Source organism: Squalius cephalus, assembly GCF_949319135.1.
Source record: "Squalius cephalus genome assembly, chromosome: 5".
NCBI classification, from domain to species: domain Eukaryota; kingdom Metazoa; phylum Chordata; class Actinopteri; order Cypriniformes; family Leuciscidae; genus Squalius; species Squalius cephalus.
In genome coordinates, this window is record NC_137126.1 from 16,309,747 (window position 1) to 16,326,912 (window position 17,166).

The 17,166-nt window shown below is 35.8% G+C and overlaps 1 protein-coding gene across 5 annotated transcripts in view; it reads right to left on the reverse strand.

Annotated features, from left to right (window-relative positions):
• Positions 1-1,383: 1,383 nt before the first annotated feature.
• The window catches only part of specc1 (sperm antigen with calponin homology and coiled-coil domains 1), a 289,370-nt gene continuing 273,587 nt past the window's right edge, over positions 1,384-17,166 (reverse strand). For 4 of the 5 annotated variants that reach the window (XM_079870552.1, XM_079870553.1, XM_079870554.1 and 1 more), the window contains 3 exons: positions 15,450-15,566; positions 14,350-14,409; positions 1,384-2,652 (listed from right to left, as the gene is read on the reverse strand). In XM_079870552.1, coding sequence (XP_079726678.1) covers positions 2,563-2,652; positions 14,350-14,409; positions 15,450-15,566 — 267 coding nt within the window. In that variant the 3' untranslated portion in view covers positions 1,384-2,562. Of the gene's footprint in view, positions 2,653-14,349; positions 14,410-15,449; positions 15,567-17,166 lie in introns of those variants that run through there. The other variant, XM_079870556.1, reaches the window with a different exon arrangement.

The window sequence follows — 17,166 nt, forward strand, 5'->3', positions numbered from 1 at the left end:
GTGTTTGTCAATGACTGATGCTGATTGTGAGGAATAATCTTCTCCCTCGTTCTATACACCCCATGGATGGGTCCCATGTGCTGCCATTGTATTTTGGGAGTATGCTGGCGTGGATTGCAGTTTTGTGTGTGAATGGGGTGTTTTATGAATGAATTCATTAGGATTTTAGTTCACTGACGTGTATTATCACTGCGCACCCCCTAGTGTCATTTTCTTGTTGCCTAAATCATTTACAGCATGATATTGTAGTCCACTGCGTTGTCATTTTGTTGGTCACATTTATTTATTTTCTGACATTTGCAAAGTATAGCGTAAAAACAAAAGAAAATCTTACACTTCTATCAACGACTTTAATGTCACTTTTTTATTTTACAAAGTAGAAATACAAAATTTAAATAAATAAAAACTAGAAAAAGTGTGAATGGAGACTAAAAAATATATATTGTAGACCAAGTGAACAATTACTTGGTCTAGTGCAAACTCCTAATGCAATGCTGCCTTACACATTCTGTACTGGAAAAAAGGGGGAAACACTTGTTTCACACCATGTTTACTCGCCCTAGTAAAATCTGTTTATCTATTAGATTAGATAGATTCTATTTTTGTCATTATTGACATTTTACATTGATTTAACTCTGTTAACTTAGCCAATAGATGTTATGTACAATAAGAGTCTGATTTTCTGAAAATTGAGCTACTACATGTATTTCTGAGAAGATATGAGTGAAGTGACAATATTGTGTAATTGCTAAAGATTTACAATATGAACTGTATTTGTAATTAGTCTGTCTGTAGCAACACACATCTGTTTTACTATTTCAGCACAACTTTTTAAAGGTTTTTAGCAGACTTATAAAAACTGATGCCAGTATGACTCCCAAATTGTAAAAGTGCACCATTTTACTTCTGCATAAATCACATGAGAAAATCTGAAATATTTTTTTATATTTTGTGAATGAAAATATTGTAGGACATTCTTTTCTAATAAAGGTGATTGTAGCTTTTTAATTCAAACAAGCAGGTCCTGACTCTCTGTGGTCATTAAAAATCCCATGGCACTTCTCGTAAAGAGTAGGGGTGTAACCCTGGCCTCAATCCACCCACTGGCCCTTGCCAATTATGGCCTCCTCCTAATAATCCCCATCCACTGAATTGGCTCTATCACTCTCTCTCCTCTCCACCTATAGCTGGTGTGTGGTGAGCGCATTGGCGCCGTTGTACTGTGGCTGCCGTCGCATCATCCATGTGGATGCTGCACACTGGTGGTGGTTGAGGAGAGACCCCGACATGATTGTAAAGCGCTTTGGGTGTACAGAAGTACATATGAAAGCCCTATATAAATGCCTCATTCATTAATTAATTCAAGCAAACAATTCGAGGCTATATAGGATGACAAAATACTTTATTACCATTATCATCAATTAAACATCTGGTATTTCAGGCAAACCCGAAAAGTTTCACATAAAATAAAAAACACACAGTCCTTTGCAAATGAAATATTTGAGAGCAAAGAAGTCAATAAATAACATTTCCAAAAAGAAAACGTAATAAAACACATGCTGTCTGCTTTTTGTATGTATTTTACGTCTGTTGAGAGAATTTTATTATCAATTATATATGCGCTTGAATTAAGTGTGAAACTCAGCATTTGTTAGAATTTGGCACAAATTACACTAACTAGCCTAAAGACATTTCTGTGAGAGTATTTTTCAAATATTGATACTTTTTAAGGCTTTGTTTAAATCCTTTCATTAAACTATCCCATGTAATTTAAACAGGCACAAAAGCATTAAACAATCAATAATGGTTGTTTAAAACAGACATAAGAATTCAATAAGACATTGACTTTCTGACATTTTTTTTCAGGAAATAATTATCTAGAGTAATAGAGAAATAAGCTTAATGCTTGTTAATGAGGAATATGTAAATGCACATAGACATTGCACACATTGAATAATTGGAACAGTTAAAGTTTCCAATGGTTGTTGTCTCTCTGAGTGTCTCTTAACTTTTCAACAAAACACATGAAACTTAATTTCCATAGTTTGATGCATTTCTATGACATATTACTAGTTTTTAAAATTATTTGTGGGAAAACTAAAATTTTAAAAATACTTTTAAGTATATCAATATATAAGTATGCCAATATATAGATTTAGGTAATAATAATTTATAAAGATGCACTTGAACTCTTAGCAAAATTTAGCATACAAAAAAAAAAACTATATACCAGTTTCAGTGCAAGATTGCAAACCTACACTCTGCAAGCACCTTCAAACTTCAAAAACTGAGTAAGGATCATATGAGACATGAATTGTAAGGAAAACAGAAGATGTTTGATGCTAGAATGATTTTGTGTATGCATGACTATTGGACTTCTTGCATTTAGAGTGAGAACCTGACTGGTGTGAAAACTACAGAACCGTGTCTGTCTGTGTGTATTTAGAAACACTGGCTGTGAAGGAAGAACTGGACCAGGCAAAAAAAGAAAGAAAAAAAAGTGCTTCTGTGCCTCTTCTTCTTCTTTCTTATCATTTCTTCTTCATTTCTTCCAATCACACATTAAGTCTCAAAGTACTTATAGATCTGAGACACATACTGCATTACACTTTGCCAGTCCGGTCTGTCTGTGTGCATCAGCTCATCAATGTCCTACAGAGAGACAGAGAGCAGATGTAGAAGTTTAGATGTAGATAACACTTTTCATTTTCATGCATGTTTAACTATATGAACTTCTACATTCAATTTTGTTTTATATAATTATTTTACCTTTTCCTCAGACTTGCATTGTTAAACAAGACAATTACTTCTTAAAATATTATAGAAAATATTATTCTTAAGGTCTATTATTCTCAAGCTTGAGCACCTAAAGTAATCATCTTATTAATTATGATGGTCTTAAGAAGGAGTGAAATGAACACCAATGAAAACCATTTTCATATTTGTATTCGATTTATATCACTTTTTCTGACTGTCATTTGCACCAAAACAAACAATTTTGGCCTTAAAGTTTCATCAAGAAGAGCATGCTTGAGATGAAATATGATGTGTTTGATGTATGAAGAAAAAGAAAAAATAAATAAATTAAGGTATAAAACTGGATAAATGTTTTATTTTAATGTATTTTATTGCAGGACACAATTGCATCACATCCACACACACTCCTGCTGAAATCAGGCAGTCTGATCTTAGCCGGAGTTCTCAAATTCTCAGCCAATCTAGAGACATCCACATTATATGTTTGTAGAGTATGAAAAATCTCGGAGGCTGTGCTCTATTACATTCTTGACAATCATCAAGTACCACAGACCTAAAGGAACACTTCACCCAACAAGAACCTTCCAAGTTTTCTGTGTGCCATCTCTGTGAAAACAACTGCTTGGATAAAATGTTGGCTATGTCTTTTTATTCATGTCACTATTTCCTCCTAGTGTCTACAGAATGTAGGGTAAAGTGAACTCCAGACTGTGGCATAGTATCTGTGGGTTTGTAGAAGCCCTGAGAGTCATTAAACATTTACAGGTCATTTTAAAAAGACCCCATAGGGTGGTGAGGCATTTGGAAACATTCTTCTGTTTTTTCCCAATCACGTCTCTCTCTCTCTCTCTGTAAAGCCTACTATATAAATACCATTTTGATACACAACTTTCTAAGGCCTCTAATCAAAACTTTGCTGAAATTTCTGTACACAATCTACTATGCCTTCTGACTGATTGATCACACTTTTTTGGCAAGTAAAGGGGGTTTTAGTAATTCTTTCCACCTGCAGGTTGGTGTCTTTTTGCTGTGAAATCTTGACGGCTACTTTTATAAAGTAATTATAAGAATAATAACTTTTATATTGTTAGTAATATTTCAAGATGAACAACACTCACTGGACTGAAGCAACTTAGGTTTACTTAATTTATATAAAATTTGAGTATCAAATATGATACATCAGACTTTTGAGCAATCTCAATTTTCTCAAAATCTCAATCTTAAGGATCTCACAATCATCAGTTGTATTGAATTGCATTATATATTGCACAATAAAAAACTACAGAGCTTTGACAATAAAACTAAGCATTTAAACACATTTTACTAAGACAGATAGACACAAATAAATGTATCATAAACTGATATTTTTATATGCAATAAAAAGGTACTACTGTATCTCAAAACTCTGGTCAGTTGATAATACCTAGAATATCAAAATCGACTGCTGGCGGTAGATCCTTTTCCTATTTAGCACCAAAACTCTGGAACAGTCTTCCAAACATTGTCCGGGAAGCAGACACACTCTGTCAGTTTAAATCTAGTCTAAAAACACATCTCTTTAACCTGGCATACATAAAGAAAATTATACATTCCCATTATTCAAATCAGTTAAATGATTATTAGGCTGCATAAATTAGGTCAGCCAGAACCGGGAACACTTCCTATAACACCCAATGTACTCGTTACATCATAAGAAGAATGGCATCTATGCTAAAGTTAGTCTTTCAGCTTATTCCGAGTTTTACTGTAATCAGCCGGATCCGGGCTGTATCCAGACCAGATGGTGGACCTGCGCCTAGACACGACCACAACGCATGATGTAGTCAGCCGGATCTGGGCTGTATCCAGACCAGATGGAGGACCTGCACCTAGACACAACCACAATGCATCCCTGAAGTGTCAGCAGAGATTGTGTCAACTTCTCCCCTGTGAAGGCCTCATCAACACGACAGCCATCGGCACAGATCCTCAACAAACTCGTCTCTATACTGGCGAGATGACTCTGATCTTCAACCACATGGAACTGGATAATATTCTGATTGTTCCAAACCAATCTGACTTCTGACCTGTAATGCTGCCTGAATCATAATCATACACTGTTCGTTCGTTGGCCAGAGGAGAACTGGCCCCCGACTGAGCCTGGTTTCTCCCAAGGTTTTTTTCTCTATTCTGACACCTGATGGAGTTTTAGTTCCTTGCCATTGTCGCCTTTTCCCACCTTTGTGCCATTGGCTTGGCTTGCTTAGTTGGGGACATTAAATTTAACATTTAATTTAATATTCAACAATTAATATTGATCTGCCTGCATTGACACTATTATACAAAAACTTAACTGAGCTGGCCGATGACATCACGGTTTACTACTATATATATTATATATATATACAGTACAGGCCAAAAGTTTGGACACATTACTATTTTTAATGTTTTTGAAAGAAGTTTCTTCTGCTCATCAAGCCTGTATTTATTTGATCAAAAATACAGAAAAAAATTTAATATTGTGATATATTATTACAATTTTAAATAATTGGTTTTCAATTTATTATACTTTAAATTATAATTTATTTCGGTGATGCAAAGCTGAATTTTCAGCATCATTACTCCAGTCTTCAGTGTCACATCATGTGACATCCAGTCAATCACATGATCCTTTAGAAATCATTCTAATATGAAGATTTATTATGAGGGTTGGAAACAGTTCTGCTGCCTAATATATTTGATGAATAAAAGGTTAAAAAGAACTGCATTTATTCAAAAAAAAATAATTTTTTTTTTTAATATAAATCTTCTTTATTATCACTTTTTATCAATTTAACACATCCTTGCTGAATAAAATTATTGATTTATTTAAAAAAAAAATAAAGAAAAAAATTACTGACCCCAAATTACTGACCAGTAGTGTATATTGTTGTTATAAAAGATTTCTATCTTGAAAACATTTGCTTCTTTTTTTTTTTCTTTTTCTTTTTTTTTATTCATCAAAGTATCCTAAAAAAGTATCACAGGTTATGAAAAAATATTAAGCAGCAGACCTGTTTCCAACTTTGATAATGAATCATCATATTAGAATGATTTCTAAAGGATCATTTGATAGACTGGAGTAATGATCCTGAAAATTCAGCTTTGCATCACAGAAATAAATGATAATTTAAAGTATAATAAATTGAAAACCAATTATTTTAAATTGTAATAATATATCACAATATTACATTTTTTTCTGTATTTTTGATCAAATAAATGCAGGCTTGATGAGCAGAAGAAACTTCTTTCAAAAACATTAAAAATAGTAATGTGTCCAAACTTTTGGCCTGTACTGTATATGTTTTAAAAAAAGTTATTAATTTAGTTCATTTATATATATATATATAAATGAACTAAATTAATAACTTTTTTTTAAACAAAAATGAAACATCCCTGAACTTACTTAAGCTGGACTGTGACGCTATGTTCTTCTGGAAACAAACTTTTTTGCATTATTTTCCTGTTATCTCTGTAAAGCTGCTTTGAAACAATCTGTATTGTAAAAAGTGCTATATAAATAAATGTGACTTGACTTCACTATTAAATCAATATCTTATTGATTTACATTACAAGCTTTCACAGTTTCACCTTACTTTTTGGCCATGCATGTAAACATCAGCAACTGCACCATATTGCATATTTATTTTCTCAGTTTGGGCCTCTGAATATATATATATATATATATTTTTTTTTTACCACCTTTTGAGTGTGAGCTCCATATTTTCCTATATCATACTATACATAATAGCCATAAAAGCCTGATGTATCAAATAACATACTAAACAAAAAAAAACATATGTCATTTTTTTTTCTAAAGGGTTAAATAAACGGTTTCTTTATGTTTTTTAATGTCTATGGCTATTCATGTCAGGCTTTACAAGGTTAAGAATGCAGTTATATGTGTTTATATGGGATAGCAGAAGTAGATGGAGCATTTATGTGCACTCAGATTCTCTTTCTTGTCTGCCATCTTTAATTCTACCAAACGATTCATAAAATGAAAAATAAAAGAGTCTGCCAGAATGTTTAGTTTATAATGTCATCAATTTAAACCAATACACAGACATTCAGATACAGATCCAAAGCCGTAATCCTCCTTGCACATATTTGCACAAGTCATGCGGAAAAGGACAAACATAACCTGCTGAGTGATGTGTCAAGTCAAAATATTGTGTACACTTCTGTAATGAAGTCATACAAACATTCATCAAACACACCCTCAGGTCAGTAATTAAACAATCAGCACCTAACAAAAAGTGTTCTGAGACAATGAGATGTACAGTAATATCTATAAAAAAAAACAGCAGCCACAATCTCTGGACAATTGCTACAAACAAGCTGTCACCTCATATTCTATTCTATTATTCAAACAGAATAGTTTGAAGCAATTAAGAAAACAAAATGCACACGATAGTATTTGTAATGTAGATATTGTATCACACCCAGAATGCTGTTATCATTCTTTCTTGCAGAAAGCAGCTGAAAAATTAGTCAAAGCATATGATAGAATATTGTACACTGTTTTAAATAAATGCACCTGACCAAACACAAGAACATTGTAAGACACAGTGCAATCTGTCATCCAAAAGATCACAATGAAAATATAGAATTTTCAATAATGTAAACCTGGCACAGTAAGTTTTCGAAATTTGGAGATACAAAAACAAAACAACAGCATAAGAAATATGTATGATTCCAACTTAATCATCAGGTATTAGTTCATTAATTAATAAATTGTTCATATAATGTGAAAATAATGTCATAATCATTGATTTTGAGCCCTTTTTAGAGCTGGTCACTGGTGACTGGTGACACGTGGGCATGTCTAGCGACTTGAGAAAGTTGAGAAAATGTTACATTATGCAAATTAAGAACGACTTTCAAGAAGTGATATGAGCTCACATAATCAATCTTTATCAGCTACTGAATAACATGCATTGAAAAGCATTTATGTGACTGAGTATAGGTTTAAATTATTGAACAGCCTGTAAAATGAACAGCCTGTTAAATGATCTATTAAATGATTTGTTTTGAAAATTTGTTACAAGCAAACACAACTAGAAAAATGATTGCAGGTGTAGTGAATAAACATTACCATATACTGGCTTAACTCTGTGACACTATAAAGTGCAAACCAAACCTACAGAAAAAAAAAACTGATGTTTGTAACCTCCTGCACTTAAAGGAAATAAAACATAAAAAGATTTTGGGGTGAAATATGACTTGGACATTTATTCATGAGATTCAACCGCCAACTATCACTTGTGGACACTTACTTACTAAAATAAATAAATAAATAACTTCTATTGAAGTTCCTTTAATTTAACAGGGTGGTTAAATCAAGGATGGAGAATTCACAGAGCTTGAACTCACACAGTGATGTGTCAAGTCAAAATATTGTGTACACTTCTGTAATGAAGTCATAAAAATAATTAATCAAACACACCCTCAGGTCAGTAAGGGTAAGCTAAACAATCAACACCAAACAAAAAGTGTTCTGAGACAATGAGATGTACAGTAATATGTTTCTTCTTTTCCCCCGAGTCTTTCGTTTTTACTTTCACTTTCCTTGTCACGTCTATTGGCCCACCTGGTCCCCATGTTCCTGTGACGTCAATGACCAGCTCTCCAATCTGATCGGTGCCCCATGGCATAAAAGCGGAGAGTAGACGCCACTCGTGAGGCCCTAGATCCTTTGAAACCTTTTCCTGTGTGACAGTCTATATTCTGCATGTGTATAGTGCATCTGTGTATCCCGTGTGTTTAGTAATTGTATGTAACCGGCTTGAGTACAGTCTCATCTCCATTTGTTCCTACCTCTGTTATTGCGTGCTGGTCACATCTGAGGTTGGAGAAAGGGACAGGTAAGAAAGTCGCACGACGTACATTGTGCACACATAGGTATTTCACTTTGTCAAGTCACCTTTATTATGACCGCCGTTAGCATAGCTAGCGAAAGCGGTCATATAGGGATTGTCAAAGTTTTTTTTTTTTTTTTTCCCGTCATCTACTGAATTTTTCGTCAACGATACCAGGGACACCGAAACACCGGGGAACATGAAATTTGGTGGGCATGTAGCCCCACTAGACTTTTACGGAAAAATTTCATTTGGTCCCCGGGGGCCACTCCCCCCCCGCGCTGGGCCCCCCCAAACCCAAAAAATGCAGTTTTTCCTAAATAACTACCTGAACCGTGGCACCGAGGATGAAGAAATTTTTATGGTATGTTGGTCTTAAGGGCCCACATCAACCTAGCCCATAATCGATTGTCAAAGTTTTTTTTTTTTTTTTCCCCGTCATCTACTGAATTTTTCGTCAACGATACCAGGGACACCGAAACACCGGGGAACATGAAATTTGGTGGGCATGTAGCCCCACTAGACTTTTACGGAAAAATTTCGTTTGGTCCCCGGGGGCCACTCCCCCCCCGCGCTGGGCCCCCCCAAACCCAAAAAATGCAGTTTTTCCTAAATAACTACCTGAACCGTGGCACCGAGGATGAAGAAATTTGTATGGTATGTTGGTCTTAAAGTGTAAGTTGCAGGTTAAATTTTTTACGAAGTAATGCAATGTGTTTATTAAACATAAAGATAAGAACCGCCCACCATTGTTTTTTATACTAAAAATGCTGATATAATATGAAAAGTTGGCACTTTTAACAGTGGATTTAACCGCTCCCGCTCCCTTCCACTAGATGGGGTGTGACGTCATAAGAGGAACTCACTAGTAGAGTTACCGTACGCTAGCAGCTATAGATGCCTTACATAACTACAGAAAAGTTGGTTGTATGTTTTATTTGATAAAAAAAAATATGGATAAAATAACTCCATTGTAAACATACTCGTGTGTGCTGACTTCAAGGGGACCGTGATCCTGCCTGAAATGATAATAAGCTATTCGCAAAACAAACGGGTTCAGGCTCGTCAGGTCAGCCGGTCGCAGGTCGAGCTGTCCACTAAACTAAACGCGTTCACCTCACGGCAGCACATACTCTCCACTGCTGATAGCCCACACAAACACAGTGATGGGGACATCGATCGCTCTTTTTCTTTTCTGACAATAAACATCGCTAATTAAATCGTGAGAAATTGATAACGCGTGGAGTGAGGAAGTGTATTACATGACGTTTGAGGCGTCGATGAGACTAGCGATTGCGCCTGTGCAGTGTGTGCATCTCTACAGCTCTGATTTGGACTGACTTACTGTAAGTAAATAATGTCTTCAGTCGTTGTCCCTCCTTGCTATTCTACATGACGGCAATATTTTGAAAAGACTTGCTTGTTCCAATATATTATCCGGGTTAAGTTTGCACCAGGCTAGACTAGCTCTAACGTAGCTAACGTTACTCACCAGGACACCTGGCCAACCCTCCACTCATTCTCCTCACACCAAGCATTAATAACTCTTTGAGTGCCATGGCTCCCCTCTCTCACGCCTGACCGGTTAAAAATTGTAGGGCTGTGGTCCATAAAGAATTTGATGGTTTCCCACTTCCTCAGTCGTTCTCCAAATAGCCATAATACAGTAGAAATCTAGCAGAGTATGGGTTGCGAGTTCCTCTTATGACGTCATCACCCAGTAACTGAAAAAACACGCTACCTTTGAAGAAACCCCAATAAATGTTATTTTAACGCATTTTAAGACAGAAATAATTAAATATATACATATAGAGCACTTTAATTTACACATTAATTGGCTGTTGTGGTTAACCTGCAACTTACACTTTAAGGGCCCACATCAACCTAGCCCATAATCACTCATTTGTGATTTGCGCCCCTCCCATAAAAAATGAAAATGCAATATTATTCTGCTTTAATCGCCCCTATCTTCAGTTGAGATGTTCAGAACTGCACCATATTTCATGTGTATGATTAACTTGACATCCTCTGGGGGTATGCTAAGTTTCGTAGAATTTCATCCATGGGGGGGGGTATAAAATAAATTCATTTATGTGCACATTTAGTGACTGTACACTCATCGGCCTGTAGATGGTGGTGTTGAGCGAAGGGTTGCTGGTTTAGGATGATACTGTCACTAAGGTTGCCAACTGTCCCGAATTAGGCGGGACGTCCCGTATTTTGGGCCTAATTTATTTGTCCCGTGCGTGACCTCCCGTGTCCCGTTTTTTGACAAGCTGATAAACCACTGACTGATACAACAGCAACAGCAGCAGTGCTGACCACGACACTTGAGAATGATCACCGACACCTGTCATCATCCAATCACAGCTTTTTTAAATCACTGTTTTGAGACAAATCATTGTTTGATTTGCGAACATCCTCTGCCGTCTGGTCGCTTCCGCTTCAAGCCGGACTCGTCTCGCGCTAACGGTAATTTCCTTTCACTGTCCACGTTTTGATTTCGGCTAATCAATTTTGGCGAATGCAAACAACGTGATTATTGTTCATGAGTCTAACATCCAGCCACGCAAGAAAACATGTAATCTACCTGAGGGAATAATATGCTCAAAAAACATTTCTGATTATTATTAATGTTTTAAAGCTTTTAGAAAGTACATAGAAAGCTTTTGTAACATTATCTTAACTGTCACTTTTGATTAATGTAATGCATCCTTGCTGAATAAAAGTAGGCAATTACTTTCTTTATTTTTTTTCCCAAAAAATAATCTTACTAACCCCAAACTTTTGAACTGTAAGCCTAGTGTAAAATGTTAAAAAAGCTTTCTATTTTAGATAAATGCTGTTATTTTGAACTATGGTTTGTTTGTAATGTGACTTTTTTCATGTATGACATTAAAATTATTTTTAGAATTAAATACATAAATAGGTTAAGCAATACAAATGTGTTTATGTCTGATAACCTTTTAAACACAAACTTAACTGCAGACACTGAAATGACGTACACTGTGTGATACAGTACAAATATTTTGAGTGTCCCTCATTTTCCTATAAATAACCACGATTGTCCCGCATTTTCCTTTTCTGAAGTTGGCAACCCTAACTGTCACACACACACATGCAGGAATACAAACAAACGCAAGCATGCACACACACTGACATCCACACGCACAGACACACACCCATACACACACATACAAATCCACATGCACAGACACACACACACAAACACACACGCGCACACATGTACGCACGCATACATACACGCACAGACACACAGACACACACATACACACAGACACACACATACACAAACACACACACATACACACACACACAGACAGACATGCACATACTACTACTTTTTTTAGGTATATACATAAACACGCAATACAGCCAAATTGCTCCACTTCATTTATTTTTGTGGAAAGCCAGTGCAGGCCTGAGCGGCGGTCATATTTTGTATCGCCATGCGGTACATCTAGTTTATATAGCACTTTTTACAATACAGATTGTCTCAAAGCAGCTTTACAGTGATAACAGGAAAATAATGCAATGAAGTCTGTTTCGGCTGTACAGCAGATCTAGAAGAATATAACGTCATTGTCCAGCTTAAGTAAGTTCAGTGATGGTTAATTTTTGTTGTAAAAAAGTTATTAATTTAGTTAATTTATACAAAACAGTGAAACAGAGAAAACAGTGATGTCTTTGTCTAGCTCAGTTCAGTTCTCATAAAATGGTTTTAATGACTTAATTGTTGAATATTAAGTGTCCCCAACAAAGCCAAAAGCCAAAGGCGACAGTGGCAAGGAACCAAAACTCCATCAGGTGACAGAATGGAGATTAGTATTAGATACACTAGTTTAGGGGCGAGCTCCACTCGTTGTATTTTTGAGTTTGGGTAATTAGTGTAGGTCAGTGACGTGAACATTCTTTTCATTTCATTATTTTCTTTTGGCAGTTAGGTTAGAGATTGGGCCGCAAGTTAGTTTGTTTTTGTTTATTTCTTTGATCCCTTTTCCAATCCTCCCCCATTTTCTCACTTTTGTGGTTCCTGTTTGCCATCTATGTTTTTTTTTTGTTGTTGTTGTTTTTCCTACTGTGTATATATCTATACTGTGTGTATAGTACGCATTTTTCTTGTTTAAATCTACTTCCTCATTGTAAATATATCCCCTATACTCGTGATATATATATATTTCACCTTTTGTAAATAAAACACTTGCTTGCAGTTCAGTTCAGCCTTGTCTCTTTGCTCCTCACCTAGTTGTCTGCAAATGTGTGTTCCTCCCAAATTAATGTTACTCCCCTTTACCCCTTGATTGACCACCTGAGGGGTCGTAACAAAAGGAAACAGGCGAAGATGAAGAACTCGGAGAACCAGGAGAAACACAACACACTACAGGAGAAACACAACCACACTACTACGAGGATGGACAGAGGAAAAGGGAGAACTCAGGGTTTTTATGCACAAGGAAAACAAAGGAACTAATGAGATAATAAACGGGGCACAGATGAATGAAATGAAACAATAATTAACACAGGAGAACTGGGTGAAAGGAAAACAGGCTAACAGAAACTGAAAACGATGAAAACAAAGACCAAACAGAGTTATTTATTTATTAATTATTTATTTTTTACAGGACACAAGAGCCAACATATTGAGATCATACAAGTTATTTTAGTATCATTGAATACCTATTGTATTTTTTATTAATATTTTGAATTAGTTTTTATTTTTATATTTATTTTTATAGTATACTGTATGTTAAAGTAATTTTGTTGTGTTTTTGTGATGTTTTTGTCTATACAGTTTTATATTTATTTTATTTTAGTACATCAAGTTAAACATCAAGTTAAACTAAATGGCAACAAGCTGAAATAAAACAAGTTTTATTTATTTTTTTATTTTTATTTCAGTTAACGTTTAAGGTTTTAGTTTTATTTAATTATAATAAACCTTGATCATAAAGATGGTATATTTCAAATATAAAATTGAAACAGTAGTATACTTAAAGTGCAAAAATAATATATAAATAGTTATAAATATATAAAAAGTTTGAATGTATACTTAAAGAAAATTTACAAGTATACTTGCCCTATTCAACTGCTAAACTAGTAGTTTACTGAGAGTATTCTACAAAGTGTACTTTCATAAACTAAAAAATGTACTACAAGTATTTGACTAGTAAACCATCAGTATACCTATTAGTTCTCTAGTAGTATAGTAGCAATACAAATGAAAAACTTTTCATTTTTTTTCAACTTTTCAGTTGTAAACTAGTTGTTTACTCAAAGTTTACTACTGTTACACTTAAAGTATGCTTAAAAGTATACTTTTATACACTAAAAAGTGAGCCAATTTAGTCCCAAGTATTGAAGCAGTACACGTAGATGTATACTTCTAGTAGATTGATATTAGTATACTTACTACATAAAGTAGCCTATACTTAAAAATACTTGAAATTTACTAAAGTAGACTTAATAAAATTAACTTGAAGTATAGGCTTTTTGTAATAGGGTGCAAGTCCAAGATAACTTGCCATATCAGATGGTTCAAAGTAAACAAATTTTTTTTTTTATGTAGATTATATTACTTCTTGAAATACATGTGTACCTTGTCTTTGTTAATACACTCTTGTATTAACAAAATCTGCCCAATTACAGAATACTGAAAAATCTGGAAAAACTAAATCTGTTAACATAGACTCACCAGAGAGGGCTTGATACCAATGCTTTCAGCTGCTTGGAAAGCCAGAGTGAGATTTCGTCCCTATGGGGAAAAAACAGCACCCTTTTAACCACTTGACCAATATTAACCATCTGAATATTAATTACAGTAGTGAAAAACAGGTATCTAAACCCAACTGAATTCTCTAGCAATGCTCTAGATCCACACACGTGGCCTTTTAGTAGCCTTGACATTTACAACACACTCTAAGAGGCTTTGTGAATAATTCAAAAGCATAATGTACCATCTCTTCCTGTAATTACTATTATACTTATGGCTGCAATTTGTCACATAAGCTCTGAAGACCGTGGCACATTGCGTGTACGTGGGTGTGCGAATGGCTGAATAAACATACAGGGAGGGCAGGGCAGCCATTTATTTGTTATGCATGTTGTACACCTCTCCGTGTGTCGTTTGTTTATGTATTCAGTCAACACTAATCCATAGAAGCGTGTAATTTATTACATCTGGCAGGTCAGCTGAGGGGAAGTCTTGACTGTTAACACACTGTTTAATGTGTCAGGCACTAGAGATAAGGTGAGGATCTACTGAAGCCCCTTTCACACAGCGCGTTGATCCCGGGAAATTGCCGTAAAATTGCTAGAGTGCCTTCTGTGTGAACGCAAACACGTCCCGGATTGATGCTGGGATGGGGACCTAGTAATTGCCGGGATCAGTCCCGGAACGTGCCCTGTGTGAACAAAAGCCAGGACCAATGCTGTAAGGGGTGTGTCGTAGTGATGCCATCGCACGGGTCCTTCTACAACCTATTCTACAGCATATGGGTAACGAGCCATTTGGCAAATCTAGTGGCGCTACTGGGAGTATGGACTCGTCTTCGTGTAAAAATGACAAAGAGCAGTTATCAGCAGAACTGACATCTAACAGGAGTTATCACATCCTGACGTCACGTGTCTTTGCGGGATCTTTACGGGATGTGTGTGAACGCACAGATTCCGGAAAATCACTGGCAGTGTGAATGAACCAAAATCAAACGACACATTATCCGTGTATTTTCTGGAATCTCTATGTGAAAGGGGCTTATGACACTTAAATAACCAATGTAAGAATTACATGTGTACCTTGTCTTGGCTGATGAGCTCCTGGTAAGGGATGTGTGCAGGCAGATAGGTGTGTAACAGAGCACAGAATGCCAGGCCATCACTCCAGCTGCTGCTGAAGTTTGTCACATCTATATTCTACAAGGACAGAGAAAAAGAAAAGTTTAAAGACACCATGTAATCAAAATAGTTTTGTGCCCTTTAGTGTGTATGTTTGCATTGAGGACATCTGTTTGCATTATTGCATTCATTTCTTTTTCAGAGGCATGTTAGGGATTCACAATCAACCAGCCACTGATCGTTATCAGAGGATATTCATCTCAAACCTGTAACTGGAGACTGAACAATCATGCTTTTTAATTAATGCTACATAAAAGTTTTCAAACATACACACGCCTGTCAATGACGTAATATCCGAGTTATCCCTGGTTTCCGCTCGTACTGCCATAGTAACCATGGCGATAGACGTGGACAACTGTGTTACGTCTAGCGGCATGCTCATGCTGTTGTTGTTTTGTTCAAACATTATGGACCATGGCAAGCAGACTTTGGGACAAAATGATAACTAAAATGAGGATCAATATCAGCGTGCCGTTTTCGAGATGCTGAGAGCTCCATGACTAACTTCGACTTGACGAGACGCCGCTCTTGCATGTACTTTATTAGACAGGTGAGCAAATGTACATAAAACTAATCAATGCTATATAGCTCAACATGATGAAATGTTAGAAAATTATCAGTATGTTATTCTAATGTTGATCTAGCTTACTGCTAGTCTCATACAGCCAACAAACTAACACATAGAAAAACATTATAACTTTCAACACACTCAAATGCAGTTTAGTGTGATAGTGTAGACCCAGTGAAACAGCGCTGCGTTACCACAAGTTTCATTCGTCTAATAAACTGACCTGTATGAGTAGTAATTCTGCACTTGTGAGTAGTTCGGTAGAATGAAATGTCCTTATTCCTATATATCCGTGGGACTCACATGTGGCCCTGATATCTGTCTCTCATTAGCAATCACGACCTGCTTCGTATCACAGTCATGTTAAAAAACATGAATGTATTCACTCATCCATAAACATTATTAGATCCATTGGCATGATGACAAGTTCCATAAATCCGCTTAACAAAGGCATCAACCTACGGCTTTGTTATTGTAGGAGGTTACAAGTGGCGAAAAAAAAAATACATATTGTAGCTTTAAGAATCAGATTATGAATCTCAACCAATGGTGACGATAACAAAAAAAAAAAAGCTTCATGTTGCAGTGCTTGATGAGAGCCACGTCAAGTCAAGTCAAGTCATCTTCATTTATATAGCGCTTTTAACAATGTAGATTGTCTCAAAGCAGCTTTACAGAGATAAATGTATAATTTAACGTAAGATTGTTTTGGCTTTATAGCGGTTTTTTAATAAAGTTATTTTCCAGCTAAAGTTGGTTTTGATTGATTCGCTTCCGTCGCAACGATCATTTGTTATTAAATTAGGGCCGCCAAGACGACACCATTCTCTCTACACAGACTTTAAACGCGATCCTGTGAGAAATGCTGATGGCGTTCAGATGCGCATTAAGAACGGGTTCAATAGTTATGTGCGTTTGAATATATGTGTGCAGGTTTGGAATTCCCTACAAACCAAGCCTAAACAAATTACTGGTGTTTCCGTATAGTTTTGATTCAGAATTTTATTTTATTTTATCAATTCGGGGTAGATACGCAAATTGAGTTTTCCC